Source organism: Centroberyx affinis, unplaced genomic scaffold (assembly GCF_046629955.1).
Source record: "Centroberyx affinis isolate AG114_WGS23_722 - 3 ecotype Tasmania unplaced genomic scaffold, CSIRO-AGI_Caff_v1 ptg000886l_1, whole genome shotgun sequence".
Classification (NCBI taxonomy): Eukaryota; Metazoa; Chordata; class Actinopteri; order Beryciformes; family Berycidae; genus Centroberyx; species Centroberyx affinis.
This window is the reverse complement of record NW_027279475.1, coordinates 214,572-233,145: the sequence shown is the minus strand read 5'-3', so window position 1 is coordinate 233,145 and position 18,574 is coordinate 214,572. Positions and strand designations below refer to the sequence as shown.

Sequence of the window (18,574 nt, the reverse complement as noted above, 5' to 3'; positions counted from 1 at the left end):
GCAGATAGAGTCTAATACAGCAGAGTCTAATACACAGTGTCAGAGGACCGAACCCAATGCCTTTTCACAGGTTAACAAACTCTCCCTATGTCACCCCTATATGCTCAAAGAAGTCATCAAGTATGAATACCTGCTACATGCAAAGGAAATACCACTCAATTCATGAATTTACACTTTAAACAAGTGGCACAGAACTGTCCAATCACATTTGATAAACATGGAGACATCTCAGCCAAAGCCTGGGAACCAAGATTTATATCTGAACAAATCTATACCTACTTGTAGCCTAGAATTGCTGCATTAATAGAGATTAGGGGGCACGATAAAACCTTTATCTTGTTTTTGGCAATGGGAGACAAAATTCACTATATGACTGAAATGTCTTGGACATTGGATGAACATATTTCAAAGCTTAAATTCAGCTTGCATGTCCCATTTTATTTTAATTTGATGAAGAATACTCATTGGATAATCCTAGAGGATGGCTATTCCTGGAGTCCACAGGCTCACCTTTAAGACTTCCAGGTAAGTAAATGATGCATCAACTCTAAATTTCACATTTTCCAAGCATTTTGAGGCTTTTTAAGAGCTTAGGTAACTTGCAACATATTTTAACTTTGCTGTTTCATTTTGTTAAGGCAAGTTAATTAATACAACAATATCCCAGAGCCCTAATCTGAAGGTGGAGGATCCTTTTTCCTTTAAATAATTCTTTGTTGTAACACTTTTGATTCAGTGGCAGGTTAGCATTAAAAGGAAATGTTATCAGTGTACATAGCACACTACTAGTACAGGACCAGTATCAAAGCATTGATGTTTTCTCTTTGCAGCCTTTGAAAAAAACACCAACTTCATCCTCTGCTGGCCATCTTGTGTAAGTGCAGCATGCCACAACCCAGCTCATGTTCAGGGGGCTAATCCCTTGATTGGTCTAATTTGGGTTTTGGAGTGATTCAGTCATTTTATTTTCTTATCAGTCATGAGTGAGGCAGAAGATAGTGAAGTGGAACTAAAAGATCAATCTTGAAACTTCAATTTTATATGCAAGCTTCAGACTATTTTTGGCCTACACAGGCCTAACTTGGCTCCACTGAATTGCTGACACAACTACTCTTTTCACTTATGTATGCTACAGTATGCTTTTTGACACATATTGATAGCATGTTGTTAACATAGACTATTCTCTGTTCCATGTCTGAGTCTTCAAGGTTGAACTTCAGGAGGTTCAGTCTAATTGATTTAATTGCAAATGGGGCATCCTAGTGGCTCAGTGGGTTGAGATGCAAACCACGTCCATGTGATGTTGTGGGTCTGAATTTGGCACACAACTATTAGTGCATGTCAAACCCTTTGTTATTATCATAGTCTCATAATGCAGAAGTGGCTGAGAAATAATCTTTTTTTGAGTCTCCAGATGAAATCAGTCACTCAATAAAATTGTTTAAAGGAGTAAAATAGTGTGTATTTTCTTCTGGATTGCCAATAAATAAAAATCAAGAAAGTTCCTTATAACAGAACACAAGCCTCACGTCAAACCAAAGATTTAGACAAACCAGAAATGGCTTGACGTATTTGAAGAGCTATTATCCTTGTGAACTGTGGTCTTCCTCAGGGAGGTCTAACCTTTCTCTTACCTCTAAGTAAGATAAACCAAGGCAAACAAGCCTTCACTGAGACAACATGTGGTCATTACCTTGTCAAGTTCATTCTTGTGAGCCCACTACAACTAGAGAAGGTACTGACAACCTAGACTGTATGTGAATGACAGAAGATTTTCCGGTGGAAAACTGAAGTTTACACAGTTCATGCTGTATTTTTTCAGCTATTCACATCCACTCTAGCTGATGTCAAGAGAAGGGCATGACCTAGGTTTTGTCAGAGACATGTTTGAGGCTACAACAGAAGAGAGAGAGGCTGTTCTTACACAGCCTTTCTCACTGTCTACAATTTAAGAACTATAAAAAGCAGGAAACTTCTTACTGCTTATTTCGTAATGCAGAGCAAAATAATTCATCACACATTTGCTTTTGTTTGGAAATAATAACAATATAAGAAATACATTGAGGTTTCTAGATTAAAAGTGAAACCTACCATAAAAGATTATTCTTATGATGCTGGACAATTCAGTCCACTGAACACAAACCAGTCTCTTCCAAGGCTAGAAACAAGAGTGCCGAGAATCTAGTCTGTGACATTATTAAGTGACATTTTCTGGAGCACCTTCATTGTGCTCTGTGACGATACCAGCATCGTTTTCCAACAACATGGATAAATTTTCTTGTTGGGAACTGTCAGCACTGCCATGAAATGAAGGTCATGGAAACAAACACTCTTTGAATCCACCAAATCAGTCTTCCCTCCAGTGTCAGTGGAGTAGCTCAACAAAGTTTCTTTTGGATAACATCACAGATTAGAGTATTGGTTCCCTGGCTTCTAATAAGAAGCTTAGTCAACATCTTAGCCATGTTCAGAAATATAGACATAAATACATGTACCTATTGTAGATCAGTGGAACAACATGTAAATTAATATTTAAAGATTATTTTATATGTATACATCTTCAAATTGCGTAATCTGCGTAGGCTAAACATATTTTAATATTATTTTGTGTTATTTTTCTATTTCTATTATCATTATTATTATTATTATTTGGTGTTGTTATTTGCTAGTGTTATCATTATTATTATTATTATTATTATTATTATTATTATTGTTACTGTTGTTGTTATTATTTATATAGTTATTTTATTTTTTATTATTTCATTATTCTTTCTGTTTGTAGGACACAGAGAATTGGAACCAAATGCCATGCAAACGCTGACTTGAAAAGTTGGGGAATTTGTTCCCTTTAGGACCTGGAGGAGATTCCTGTTGTAAACTCCTGCGGGTCACTTTTCTCTCTCTCTTCTCTGTTTCCAGCAAAGCGCTCGGTCTCCATCAGCTGTTCTACCAGCGTGGAGCAGCGCTGCTGGACCAGGGAAGCTGAGAGAGTTTTACACCCTATTTCCTCCCGAATAGTCCATGTAGCTTTCCTGCTCGATTACTGCGAAAGAAGAGATGAAGATGAGGTACTTCTTTGCGCTTTTTCAGTGTTTTGTGGGTGTTAATGCATCGATAAAGTTGTGAATGATCGGCGTGCTTGCTACCTCTCTGCAGGTGTTCCTCATGGCTCGAGCGCCTTCTCTGCTGCGTCCTTATTGTCGTAAGCCCAGCAGCATCGCAATGGCCAGGTAAGAGTAAATACTAGAAAATTGGATGTAATGTTTCTGGTGGCAAGAGCATATATTCATTTTTGGCGCCTTTGCAATATGTCAGATGTTTTCTAGTCGCTTAGTTGTCCTGTGCGTTGTCAGTATGGTAGACAAACTTTGCAATTCACGCACAGTCTCCACAGTCAAAGATTGAAATAGTAAAATAATGGCTTTCATTGATAAACAGCCTCTTTGAGGTGCTGCAGGAATTGTTCAGCCTGATTTTGTAACAAACTGTGGGAACATAATGGTTGCAACTTGCTTATTGATTGGTAAATGTTTTACATTGGGGAACATTCAGTTGAAAGCTTGACTGGTAATCCAGCAAGTTATTATGTGTGCCTCACACAATAAGAAGTACTGGGCAGATTTCCTGAAACAAACTGCTGAAAGTAGTAGTAGTAACAGAATTATGATGGCAAAAACTTCTATATTGAGGAAGATGTTTTCTTATCATTTTGGTGCAGAATGCCACACAGATACTGGCTGTTTTTTGCATGGATGGCTTATTCTACTGCCTATCCTGTGTTCTTTAAACAAGACCACACTACATAATCATGAATGTATTACTGTGATGACAAATTGTTATGATACAGTGATAAAATTCAGCAGTACATCCATTCTGAGGAGGTCAACATGGCTTAGGGTCTGTTTACAAGTTTTCTCAAGTCCAAAGTCTACAATGTTCAGAAAACCTACATTCCTTATTTGTTTGCTCCTTATCTGACCAGAGACTCTTGCTTCTAGTGTCTGCATCTCAGTGCTGAATGAGGCTTTGCTCATTTTTTTCCTTCATGCGCAATGATCTGTATGCAGCATAGGCAAGTGGCATTATTACAAATAACTTGCATCTTTCCAGTGTCTATAATGTCAGTGCATATGAACAAGGGGAAACGACAATAGACCATTGATATTGATTACAATGGTAATGGTGTTGAAGGGATATGAGCTATGGAACGAAAGAACTCTCTTCCGTTGTTGAATAATTTATTTTTGAACCTCGCTAATGCCCTATATTTAATTTAGTAAAAGTTCTGTTGGTGAATTGTGCAGCTGTCAGATGATAGGGTTAAGAAATTGAGAGGGAGTCCATTAATATTTGATGGACTGTGATCACTAGGGGCTAGACACAGCATTTTGAGGACTTTACAAGACAAACCTTACACCTGTCACACTGCCAGACCAGGTTCAAATAGTATTTACAAGTAATTCTCAGTGTGTTTTAACCTCCTTGGATTGCCGAATGGGTGGGGTTTACAACTTAAGGGCAGTTCAGATAGTGGGAAGTAAATTGTCAATCACAGTAATGTATACCAAATTGACTTTAAAGTACTTTATTGTATTGCCCTATGTGGCAGACACCACCCATCTGAAACTTTAAACAGGTTAAAACAAAATAAAATTAAAAAGTTGTTGCAGAATTATTTGCATTTTGCCATTCATCTGCCTTCTATCAGTCTTCCCATTTTTATTTGTATATATTGATAACACTTCACTTTTTACCTTCATGTGGATATAACAGGTAGTAAAACATGAGGTAGATTATCTCATTGTGAACTGATATAGCTCTCTAAAAACTTGACTTGATTTTCATAGGAATGCTATCCTGTCTGAATGTATCTAGGTTGACTAGGCCTACTATTGGGCCTTGGGCTACCTGCTCCATGGCTGAATTTGGTCTGATTCATTCCCAGTCTCTGGCGGGGTCAGGAATCCCTATTGTCATGTGATCTTTGACATGCACCCGGCGTGGTTTTGCCTGGAGGGAGCAGGAGGAGGCAGGGGGAGGGGAAGAGTTGTAAGGGGACACCCCACCGGGCCATTTAATGGCTGAATTAGATGCCGCATTAAAAATCACAGCCGGTATGGGGTTTCCTCCTGTTCAGAGCAGGGGCAGGATGGCCAGAGGGACAGGGAAGCCCCCCTTTTTGGTTTCTCACAATGAGAAGTGGTAAATGAAACGGGCTAGTTGCTCCAAGTGGTGCTTTTGATTTACTGGGAAGGGATGGCAAAATGAATGATGAATTTTTATCCCCACATCATTTAACATTCTCACAAACATATTTGACTATGGAACATATATGGCCTGAGATGGGTTGCATGTGATTTGATAGATATTGCTGCTATTTGAAGTGATACCATATTTTCTGATTATCTTAACCTATAGTTAGTGATGGTCATAATAACAAATAATGGAATTGTAGCTCTTTGACAAACATCTGTTGACACTTTAAAGATAGTTATGGCATTCGCAGGAAAACATCTGCTTTCAAACCTCAGGTGCTTCTCTATGGAATGGAGATCTGAAAACTTTTCCCCCTTATCTCTTTAACACCCCATGGCTGCTGGGCAAAATCAATTTTGTTCTCATGTAACCTTTGACAAATCATCCTGAGATTGAATTTCTTGAGTTTTTTGTAATTTGTGAGGTATTTGCAGTTTCCACTCCTTGATAATAGCACTAAGGCTAACCTCCCAGATGTTGTGTCAGATGTCTAAATGGATCTTTTTCAGCTTTTTACTAAGGCGAACGCATTGTGGTTTTTAAGAAGACAATTAAGGTCAGTCAGTCAGGGTGAGACACTCCACTCCTTTATACCTTGGGAATGTGAAACTTCATCATAGTTTAGTAAAAAATAATTTTCTAGAAACCATGTCTGTTCTTTATTGAGCAATGTATAATTAATCAAAGGAAGTAAGAGTTGTATTATTGTGAAAATTTGACTTCAGCTATAAATCTTCACACCTTGGCTGTGATTTTTCATAACTCCTCTAATCCTGCTCTCGTATAGAAATTAATGTTTATGACATCACACGAAGGGAGAATGTACTTATGGATTCTACATTGATTTGTTTGCATGGACTGCCTTGATCCAGATATTTATATCTTATTCTGTTTATTAGACAACACATGCTCGGGCATTTTATAATCTAACACATTATCCCCATATTCATAAAACTCCACGGTGACAGCATTGTGGTGTGCAAAATCTGTGGTTTGGTCATTTGAAATTATTAATAAAATTTGTGATTACCATGACAGAGCCACAATACCGCTGCCTGTTCCCAGTGGTAGCACAAGTCACAGCTTATAAAAATTAACATGTTGCTAGTAAGAGTTACATATTTAACAGCCACCATGATTATTCAGGCCTGTGTGAACTGTGTCAAGCGAGCTAGAGAGAGCTGAAATAAGACTAGATGTAAAGTGATTTTGCTTTCAAAATGAAAGCAGAAAATGTGTCACTCCTGGAAAAAAAGAACAGTTAAGGTGTACGGAATAACAAAAATTGTGTCAAAATACTGGAATAATTGAACCATTACAATAAATATGGAGTTAATCTAGCTGGTGTTTGAGAAAGCTTTTGTATAGGCCTTCACATAGCTCTGTACATGTGGAATCTTGCATAGGCCTTTATGGCTATTAAAATGTGCTGTGAAAAGGGCATTTTGTAAAAACAGCAACTGTATTTTGATGGAAAACGTGTAGGAGCCCTGAAATAGTTCACACACATTCCTAACCTTTAGTTTTCTCATGTGTGAGCTTCTGCCCCTTCAAAGATAAAAGTCAAGTTTTCTGTAGTGAAAGGCTCTTAGATTGGTGTCTCTGTTAGAATCAGGTCATTGTAAGCCTCTCCACATAAAACACAATAAACGGACGGACTGTGCACAAATTCTGTTAACTCAGTGGACCTTGTGATGTCTAATCCTTGGATTTTCCAGTCAATAAACCTATTTAGTCATGATCAACATCTCTGGAGGTGACTCAGAAGTTCCATGTAGCATTTGATTTGGTATACACATGCTTCCAAATTGCCACGGCCACCAGCAGTTGTAAGGACATTAGACAGTTTTGCCATGTAGACAGTTTACCCCTTGGACTGTGAAAATAGCTGGGTTTGTGGGTTTCTGTGTGGGCTGTTATGTGTGTGAGAGAGGTTGTGGGTGGCAGCATGGTGTTCATTCAGACTGTCAAGTGGATGGTCTGCACCTCCCTGTCTGTCTCCTCTTTTTCTGCATTTTCAAAAACTCTGTGCAAGGGATTGACACTTCCCTAATGCCTCTGTGTTCTTACTCGTGCCAGTGTGACCACTGTCTTTTGTCTGTCACTCACCAAGATGTATGGCGTGGGATACATTCTGAGCCAGGGTTGACTGCTGACAATATGAGTTGAAGTTGCAAATGCTCTGGTAATGGACTGAACTCACCTTTTTAAAATCCCATTTGATGTCCTGCTTTAAAAACATTAGACATTCCATTTGTAAATGTCCCCTTGGAATTATACAGACACTGCCACAACAATGTTTACGATGTCATTTCAAGCAAAGGGACCTGTCTGTCTCTTAAAACTCATACAATGTAACAAGACCACACTGAAACTCAGCACAGCTGTCAAAGACTGAGGCAAAAAGGTGTCTCTATATGGAGAAACACACACATACTAAGGAGACCGAAAGGAAATGTAGACCCGGAACAGTTTACTTTAACGTGGATGTGTTTTTGTAAGAAAACCACGGTGGTCACATCCTGCTTTGATTTCTTAATTCGACCCATCTGGGTCCTGTAGTGATTCTTACAGTTGTATATCCATGCTACACACAGAGAAACATGGCCCAGTTTCAGAGTCACCTCTGTTTCCCCAGGCAGTGTTTGAATGAAAGTATTTATGCATTAGGAACGTGTAGGTAAATGTGATTGTTGGTTTAGCTTAACCTCTAATAGGCATATTTAGAATATCATTCTCCTGATTATATATAATGCATGTCATGCACATCTGCAAAGTGTTTATACCATGTCCATTTTAGCTAATGATGTTTATTATCAGCATGCTTTCATATAATTTGAGTGAACATTAGTGTAACTTGAATTCTCATTCAGATTTCTGTGGCCTCACATTAGTCTAGCACAATGAGATGCCAAATACATTGCAGTGACCATCTGCACACCACAAATAAACCCACCTAGATATGTCATGTTTGACCCACATGCGACAATGGGGCATAACCTGCGACGCCCCTAAAACCAGCTGCTGTGTTACTGCGTTTTTACATTTGAATATCACCCAAAGAAAGAGCTCCCCCTCTTTGATCCTAAACCAGTAGACCTCAGTGAGGTCATGGTTCCAGTTATGTGGTGAAGGAGGGAGGAAGTGTGTTTGGCCAGACTCCTAGGATAACTATTGGCAGGCACAGGCGAGATCATGTTCAAGGGAAACCTCAAGGGCCCCAGGCGGATGTATCATAACCAGACACACTGCTGGAGGTGTAGTAGCGACTGGCTGTATTGATTTGAAATATATCAGCCTGATACGAAGGGCTCAAATGGTCTGAGTGATTGATTGAAAAAGGTCATGAATTTTCTGTATTAGCCACCACCACCTGTTCATATCTGCAAGCACAATAGTTTATTGTTAACAAATTAATGTATAGATGTGGTTGAGCTAATAAGGTGGAAAATGGTAACTACGTTAAGAACTGTTGAAAATGAAATGCATTTGTTGGCATTTGTTTTGTGATAGTTTCTGTAGGTTAGACTGATTTGCATACTGATTTAGAGCTTTGCAAGTGCTTACACCAGAATTAATTGAATGGGAATTTAACTCACTATATGAATGAAATTACACATAGAAACATGGCATTTTGGGAATAATAAAAAAAAGCCTTACAGTATTTAGGTCTTGAATGTTGACCACCATCAAAGGAGTTACATAACATGGTACAAATCAGATATTGTTAGGTTTGTTAGCATTGCCATGTGTAAACAAAATGCATTTGCGGGGCTTTGTTCTGTATTTGTAATCCCCCATCCTCTTCCCTTTCAGGACAAGGTAGTCTACAAAGCATCCTTTTGAATGCTGCTGACAGCTGTTATTTGTATTTTTATGTGCTCTCTCCGCTCAGTGTTTCAGGTGCACTTGGCTGCTCTCTCATGCCGTCCCTGATGTCAAAATGCTGGGTTGACAGCGGCAAAACACAGAGGGAAACCATAATTACTGCTTATGTTCTAAGAGAGGAGGATTTGTAGGGCCACTTGCTCTGTACACCCGACTATCTCCCGCACTAATGGTACACTGAGCGCCCTCTTACCTCTCAGCGCCTCTTTCCTGTTTGCGGTGAAACCCTCACTTATTTGCTTGTCTTTCCCAGCTGTAATCCAGGTAACAGTTAGTTGAACCTGTGAAGCCTTGCGCGGCAAATAACAGGATTCCATATGCAGGGTTGCCTTAAAGTTTTGAACTAAGAAAGAAATTACCATAACTTCTAATGGAAAAATAAACGACTGAGCCTTGAGGTTAGCATAGAGCGTCAAAAACTGCCAATATGAATAAAAATCAAATATTTGTCCAGTGAAGCACTAATTTATGATTTTTACCCTTAAAAGACCTAATCTTCATTTGACTTAAATCTGTTTGATATTACTATGATACATACTACGAATTTACCCCATACAGATGTCAGGCCTAAAAATTTTGGTTAACTATTCTATTCTATTCTATTCTATTCAAAGGTGAGCACAGTGTTGTAAGTCAAGCATAGTTGTGCTGCTTTATCTGTAATTATGCTGAAATTTATATATGAAACTATGTCAACTCTTTTGCAAGTTAAGTGTGAAACTGTTTCATCTTTTACCTGATGATAAAATACCTGGTTTTCCCCAGGCCAATATTTGTTCCAGACAACAGATAGGAGGCTGGAATGCTTCTGAACTTCTAATGTTAAAGATTATGGGGTCGGGTGCTCTTTGGATAAGAAACGGTCCTCTGGTAATCATGTGGACAAAAGAGAGATCAGTTGTGTGTCATCATAACCAGAGAGATGAAGAAAACTAGCTATACTGTTGCATGAAAGTTATTGCTTCATATGTAGTTTTCAGGCTTCCCAACATTAAGAACCTTGAAACTGGAAAAAAGGCACTTCAATAGAATATAGCATTTTAGAGCAAGCTACCTAACTAACTCAAAAGGTACCAAGCTGTGAAGGTGCCACAGTGAACTCTGTAATGGGTGAACAGAAATACAGTTGCAGTGATGTACTGTATTGTAAACTTGTTATTGTAGTTACAGACGGTGAATCACAGCCTGGTTAAAGACATTTGGCTGGTTTAGAAACCGCTGAACTTCAATCCAGGTTCACTTCTTCTCTATGCGGCCAGTTTGTCTGTCAGCAATGTAGGCTGTATCCTGACTGAACACTGGTTTCCATGGCCACCAGGTGCAGATTTTTCCACCACAAAGCCTTATTTGGCCGCAGCAAAGGGAAACTGGATCCATCTACCTGGCACTTTGTCCCTGTCTCCAGCTTTAGGGAGTGTTTACATGTCCTCACTAACAGCCTACTGAACACCGGGAGAAATGAAACTAGAGACCCCACTCCCCCTCCCCACCCATTTACATTCTCCTCTACTAGGAAATCTATACCATCAGCTTTTTATTCTCCATGAATTGAGACTGATTCAGAGCGACCACCATTTTAAGGCTTTAAAACTGTATGGACTGCTGTATGGCTGCAGTTGCAAGTGATCCTCTGGCATTGTTTCAAAGTTTCTTTGCATATTCAGCCACCTGAAATGAGCATAATATTTGAACTGTCAGATGAGATCTCTACTGATACATGCACTGGCTACCACCCAATGTGGTTTTTATGAATGAATAGACCATTCAGGATTTCATGAGGCCCCTTTGGGGAATGCCATTGTGAGTTTCGGACCTCACTTGCCGTTCTACCCCTCATCCTCCTCCTCCACCTCCTCTTATCTTCTGATTGACTCTCAAGATGTGCGGACCGCTTTTCAAGGCATCCTTAAATTCCACTCATTCACCCGTCCCTCAAGAGCTGCCATCTCTGTAGACACTTCTCTTTTTACCTCCTCTCACAAATCTCACACCATGGGGGTGTGAAAGAAGGAGAATCCCCCGGGAAGGGGAGATTACCATCAAGCCTAGAGCTCCTGTGACAAAAGAGGGATTTGCTGAGTCCTATACCTCTGTCCTCTGCACTCATATGGTCTCGCCGGAAGTAGGGCTGGGGGTGAGATATAGGACTTGGTAAAATGCCCCGTCTTCACTGTCAGAAGTTGAGCGGTGGGTTTTGCTTCCCAGGTATAGTCACACACACTCACATCTACATGCATTTCGTAGGAGTATTACATTTAATGTTGGACAGTGGACTAACGTTAAACATTAACTTCAGGTAAAGCTTGAGGATGTCTTTGACCACCAGGATGAAATCCAACATATGGTCATCTCAAAGTTGTCTTTTTAGGTTGTTTCCCATTTTATCAGTTTTAAGGTGAACTCTTCCAGTCTTTGAGTCTGTTATGGCCCTTTGACTTGAAATCTGTTTCTTTGCTCTGCAGTTGAGTGCCTCTCAACACCACATATACTTAAAAAGCTTCCATGCATTGCAAAACACCTTAGAGGTGACACCCATTCATCCCCTTTTGAGTTAATGTTGTCCTTATACATCATTGCTCAGAGTTAAGGTGTAGCAAGAAGGAAGGCTCTTTTGGCATCATGTGCTGAGCCTGGATTTTTCCAAAGTGAATGCTTCAGCTGCTCATAACTCGGAGGCTGCTAATTGTTACGTGAATCATGAGCGGGCGGACAATGAAGGGTGCCCTCTATTCACTCGATGGCCGTTGTTGGCCAGATGGCACAGTGCCATCCATTGAGAAGCGGGGAGAGGAGAAAGGAACTTAAGCCAACCGTGGGGTCGTTAAAACATTTAGAGGGCCAGTGAAAGATTTGCTGGGCCGTTCTTCAGCTCAGACAGTGGCATTATCTGTTGGGTAGAGAGGGCGGAAGGTCTGCAGTTACATTCCCTCCCTCATTGGTCACTTGACTGGCTGAACCATCCCATGAAACTCAGTTTGTGCCCTGGCGGAACACAGTCAGCGGAGCCCTGTGGTTTCACAACTCATGTTTATAAGCATATTATTTGGGCTTGGAAATGGACTCTTTACAACGAGATGTGTCCTTATTGTCTCCAACAGCATTCTCACCAATATACTGTTGCGTATATTGCGTAAATGTTTTGTGACCTTCAGTTTCCTGTCTTGAATATGTCTGCCCAGGAGAAAAGCAGAATGCAAGGTAAAAGCAAAGACAAAGGAAATTCAGGAGGTGGATTCTCTCCCTTACTGCATAATGTTAAATCAGGTGGTTAGAGACAGATAGTAAAGGTGTCAGTGTCTGGCCAAGCTGCACTGTGCTGAAGTAGACTGATTTCCTCCCACATTGGCTAGAGGGTGTCCATTGTTCTAATTTCACCTTCACCAAAAATTGTCCTAATTTTTTTCAAAATGATTTAAGCATAGCATTCCACCCCATACAGTGATATATAGTTTGGCTGTGTTATATTGCCCTCACAAGGGGCAAAGTTAGAGGCAAAGCTTCATTAAATGGCAGTCTTTTAAAATTACATTACAGTATAACCTCCTTACCCTGACCCCTTGGCTCATATCAGGTAACATATCACTACTTTAGAAAATTCACATCTTCTATCTATACAATTTCTAGATGTATTTGTGAAAAATATTATTCAGTGAATATTTTACTTACAAGACAGAGCCAGCAAAGCAATTTGTTCTGTACGTGAAGTATTTATTCATTTCTAAATGTCCCTATACTAATAGAGAGTAATGGCTCATTAGCTGACAGGCTGATGTGGCAAGTGTGGTTTGCCAAGCAGTATCACAAAGTTGCAAAGGGGAATTCTTACCAAAAGTTTGCAGTGAACAAAACACAAACACCCACATAAAAGACGGATGAACTGTCCTTTACTCTGGTATAAGTGGGATGATATACTCTGAGATGTCCATTAAATGATTTTAATGGACTCTGCAGAGGAAACCACCCTCTGCTTTGCTTTTTTCGCCTGCACATTGTCCATTACAATGGTTTAATAGATAACTTGTTATGGAATATCGTTTACTTAACCTTTACCCTATTCTGCCTTCTGGGATATAGAGTGCATGTTTCAAATTCCATGATACAGTCCATTCTCTCTTAATCATTTGATCTTAATATGAGAGTGGATGCCCTGTAGCTAAACGGCATGCAGACTGAAATGCCAACCCAGTTGCCAGTGCTCTATGGTTGTTCACCCACACCCTCCAGCTAGTATTACACAGTCCTTGCATTGCTCTCAAAGGCGTTGGATTTATTTCTCTCAGAAGCAATGCAATGCTTCCCTTTTTTCACTTTACAGTCTCCTATTCCCTCCCTCTTTCTCTTTCTGTTTGTGAAACTGAAATCATGGTAAGGTCACCGCCCTATGCCATGCCTTAGGGGCAGAATAACTGTAGATTTTATCAGAGCATAGCATGGTTCAGAAAGAAGCGTCTGTGTTTGTGAGCAAATTCCTTCACCTCAGTTTATATTCTTTACCTGTGTCTGTCTCTGTCTGTCTGTCTGTCTGCCTTCTGCCTTGAAATCAAATATTTCCCCTTGGCTGGCAAAACATTGTCCAAGTTTAGTTTGAACAAGTGATATAATATCGAAACCAGTAGAATAAAACAATGAATGTCATAGCTTTTGTATTAGGGATCGTAACTTATATTGTGGGGACACCAAGCTAAACTTGACTTTTTTCCTCTTCCCATTTGACTTTTGATAAGCTACACGTCACCCCTGTAGGGTCAAAACATTTCTCAGCTCAGTTCACCAAGTTCACTTGTTTCAGATCAAGTTGGTGCACCAGTTCACCAAAGCCCCATCACATGGATTATAACATGCCTTTGCTTGGCTTAAGCTGAAACAGAGGAAGAGCATGACCTGTAGGCTTTTTGTGCTAAACTGCCCAGTGGGGGGAACAATGAGTGCTGGCACCCTCTGTAGTCTGGCCTGTACTAATTGAGGGCTCTGATATTGTCTTGTCGATGAAAGCCCTCTTTGTCCCACTCACTTTTCTTCATGTATCCCCCGGGCCTCTGATGTAGCCACAGGCGTAACGTCATTCCCTTCCAGCCATTTTCTCCATTCATTACAGGGGATTAAAATGTCAGTTGAAGGTGGAGTATAAGCTAGCCGACGTCATTCACTCAAGGGTGTTTAAAGGTGCTGTGCCCTCTAAGCTAAAGGTTTGCGCCTCCGTCAACACTCTACCCTAGAAGATGAGACTTTGGATGAGACTTTGTCTGCCTTTTGGGGACCGGAGGGGATAGTCTGAGAAAAAGGTCACAGTCGACTCTGCTCATTAATCTGTGTGTATTAGATGTCTTTGGTACTCAGTAACCAAGCAACAAGAATTAGAACTGGAGAAAGGGTAGTGGCGCTCAACTGTGGGCCCCCTTCGAATATGGTGCCAACTTTGAGGCACAGCTCTAGCAACTCAGTGATTTGTCCACTTCAAATGCATTTACATACATACCTGACCAATGCAGAGTGGATAAGTGGGGGAAAGCCCAGCCGCTGCTTTTATCTCATTTCGGTTTTCCCGCTGTGGAATTCGTAACAGTCTGCTGCAAATGTCAAGAGCTTGGAACTATGATTTGCCCCTATGCAAAGTGGAAGCTTTGTGACAAAAAGAGTTTCCCTCTTTCTTTTGAGCGATTTACCCCCCTTTCACGGTCAGATTTACTGTCAAAGTGTTGATCTGCATTGACATGTTCTTGAAGTCCTGTGCAAAGCTGAAACTCAACACTTGAGTGAGGCCATGTAGGTTCAAAGAACCAGCGAAAGGACAAATAGCTGAGACCGGCCAACAGAGTGATCTAACAATCTCTGCTTCCTACACAACCTGGACAGCACAGAAATGAGATCTGCACGCACATTCTTTCCACATGAATCCCTCCTCTTCAGCGGAGGATCTTATTTACTTATGCATTCAGGAGCGTCAACAGGAATGGAAGGAAATTCATCTTCAGCATATGCAGAAAGCGGAGAGGATGTGCATATGCATTTGTACCTTTGCCAGCATTTGTTAGCCGCTTGGTAAATGTTAGACCTGCATAGACAGGTAGAATTTGTGCATGCATGATGAATGTGAGGATTGGTGTCAATGCCTCAGTATAACATTATCTCAATCTGATGTACCGTGAACATAAATGGATAAGGAGTGAGGGAGTTGTTGGAATGGAATAATTTAGACATTTCTTTCACATTGCCAAAGCCTTTTCTTTCCGTTTGTAGTCCTTCTCCAGAGGGGATCAGACAGTTTGAAACTCACAGGAAATCATTCAGGCTGTTTTCAAAGCCTTTTACCTAGATTGAGTCAAACAACAGTTGTTAAAGTAAGTAGAGGAGACCAGAGTGTGCAGTGCAGACAAGGCTCTAATCTGAGAATGATTAAAAGAGTGGCAAATTAGAAGAGTGTGAAATTACAGACAGTATCCCAGAAATTAAAACTAATTTTAGTTTTAATCTCAGCTACATTAAAATCATCATCCAGCTGGCTTTACATGGTTTACTTCTCAGCACCTAATTAAAACTTCAAATAAAATCCAACATGTAAGTGGTTCTCTAGATTGCCACTGTGCTACACAACCAGTGAGTACCATTAGAAATCCAAACTGTCAACTTCAAGCATTGCAGATCGTAGCTCTTAGCAGAGCTGAAAGATTTAAGACAACAGTGCTGAAAGTGTTTATAAATGCTGAACCATTTGCTTTTTTTCTGGAGTCACTGTATAATCACTAGGGAAGCAAATGGGATCTTTTGAACTGTTTGTGTTCCCTTTGGAAAATGTGTTCATGGGAAAGTTAGTGTGTGGTATCGGGTATCTCTGTAGTAGAAATTTACATGATGATGTAATTTGAAGCACAGATGATAACGGTATATATCGAGGTATAATCGATTTTATTAAAATTTCAATAAAAATGCTTCTGAAGGCCTAAAGGACAGCTATTAGCTTTACTGTGCTGTAACTGTACTATTATGACATATTTCACATATCACCGACTTTCTTTTCAATTGGGCTGAAGCGTTTGCGGGCGAGGTACCACATACCATGGATCCAAGGTTTCAGTGCAATGATCATTTCTTTGAAGCCCTTTCTCTCTCAACTGTTTGATACCATTAAATATATATTCTACAATTGTATTGCATAACATACCTTATTGATGTGATATTGTTAACTGTACAACATAAGGAAGTATGATCCCAAAATTTTCTCTGTTATTTAACTATTGCTTCAAAGTTGTAGGATGGTCAGTCAAATAAATTGTCCTAAGTGACTGACAGGAGAATGTTAAGAATGCTGATTGCCTGGGAAGTTTGTCAGTGGACAGTCTCTGAACACCAAAGAGGTGGGCCTCTATTTTATTAGATATGAGCACTTCTTGGAATGTGACCATGATTGAACTATTGTCTTGTAGAGCCAAGATGCAACAGCAAGCTACAGAGTTCTCAAATCCTTTGATGTCCTTGCTGAGTTTGGCAGTTAGATATCATGAGTTTTTGTCAAAAGTATTTGTTTATGGGCTCTTTGTCATATTGACATGCAATCAGTATAGTTTGACATTTGAGATAGGGCAACTCTGTTCAATGCATTCTCATTCATATAGTAAAATATCCTGCTGAAGATATATAGTATATCAAATATGAGAAATTTTTCTAACCTCTTTTTGATAATGCTCATGCCACTTTGGTATCATGTTTTTCCACCACAATATGGCCCATGTAACAGAAGTCTGACATCAGCCCACTTTCCCTTGATATTTCACAGTCTATAGACTGGAGATCACTGGCAAAGTAAAGTACATGTTCAGGAAATCAGTGGCTCTTTCATGCCCTTTTTACTGACTCTGAGCTCAGTTCCTCCCCCGTCACTTCATTGACATTCATTGCATCTGTGAAACAAAGGCGCACCGTAACCCGCCTATTTACCTTTTCGCTTGCTGCCAGTGGAGTTTTGTGGCCTCGCAATGCCCAGCAGCCTCACCTTGTCAGGTGGCAGGGATTAGAACGGTAATTAGTCTGCTCTTTGGAAAAGTGACAATGGCTGGGTCTGTTCCCACCGCTATCTGCCTTAGGGGATCAACACCACCCCCCCAGCTAAAGCCTCCCCCCTCCCAAAAAATTACAACTTTTCCTGCCCCTCTCTCTGTTCTTGGGACAACAGTGTCTCTCCATCAGGTAAAGTTTGTTACTCAGTTGAAACAAAGTTGAAATCAAGTTTCAGAACTTTGATTTTGCAGTCTTTTGCCATGTCGTATACCTACTTCCCTGAAAATTCAGCTCTGTAATAGTAACATTATATAAATTATTCTTTAACATGTTTTGTCTTTTGTGTATCTCCGTTATCTTTTGTGTTAATTAGAGATATTGCTTAGCCCAGGCATTTTTAAATTCTTTGTACCAAACCCTCAGGCTGTTTGAATAGCATCAAACTTGAACCCTCCCTCCACAGCTCACTTGTTGCCATGGTCTTGGTGGGTTTCTGTTTAAACAGAAATGGGCTAAGAGGCTTGGGTGGAAATGGGTCAAGTGGGAAGTTGAGAGGGCTCAGTCCCACAAGGTGTGAATGTTATTGATGGTCTCTATTCTTTAGAACCTCATTTAGTGTTTTTCTTTTTTTTAGCAGCAGCTTCTGGCTGGATTCTGTTTAGAAATTTTTCTTTTCATTAGTCTAAGAATATCCTCTTACACTCATCTTACACGTCTCCTATCATCTATGACAATGCTAAGCCGGTCACAGAAAAAAAGGTGTATTGAGTTCTTTGTTTCACTTCTCATGGTTGTTGTTTTAGTTGATGAAATCTTGCATGCCCTTACGAGTTCACCCTGATGTCAGATGATGAAAGCTTGCAGGCATAATATGCAATCAGAAAAGAATCCCTGTTTTTTTATTTCATTGGATGCAAAGAGTCTGACAGTTGAAACTGAGCAATTTTCTTGCCTTTGATAAAGACTTGACAGGGGATATGTAGAGAATCAAGTTTAACCTTTAGGCAAAATCTTTATGAAAAATTAAACAGGCTTAATTTTCCTTGATTTTAACCTCCTTTGCTACCAAACTGGATAGCATGTTAAAGGAAAGCCCAGCTATCCATATGACATTTATGTGTAGAAAATATGAATATACTGTGTCACTCCTTTTTGTCAAGTTAAGAGAGTAGACTATGTTTCACTGATGGCATGATAAGCTTTGTTGAAAATCAAACAAAGAGATGATTTAGGCAAAACATGTATCCAACCTTACAAGTTCTGTTGAAGCTTTGCAAAGAACAGTGTGTTGGCTATCAACAACCAGTCAATGTAGTTCAAGCCATATTATGTAAGGAGCTAAAGCTAATGGTGACCCTTGGACCTCTTGTGATTTCTGGTTATTATCGCTTGATTAACCTAGCAATCTGGGACTATGGGAAAAGGAGGCTTGGTTGAT

General features: G+C 40.0%; 1 protein-coding gene across 3 annotated transcripts in view; it reads left to right on the top strand.

The window, feature by feature from the left end:
• Positions 1 to 2,975: 2,975 nt before the first annotated feature.
• The window catches only part of col18a1a (collagen type XVIII alpha 1 chain a), an 86,382-nt gene continuing 70,783 nt past the window's right edge, over positions 2,976 to 18,574 (top strand). For all 3 annotated transcript variants that reach the window (XM_071521378.1, XM_071521377.1, XM_071521376.1), the window contains exons 1-2: positions 2,976 to 3,068; positions 3,157 to 3,230. In XM_071521378.1, the coding sequence (XP_071377479.1) occupies positions 3,058 to 3,068; positions 3,157 to 3,230 (85 nt within the window). In that variant the 5' untranslated portion in view covers positions 2,976 to 3,057. The remainder of the gene's footprint in view (positions 3,069 to 3,156; positions 3,231 to 18,574) is intronic.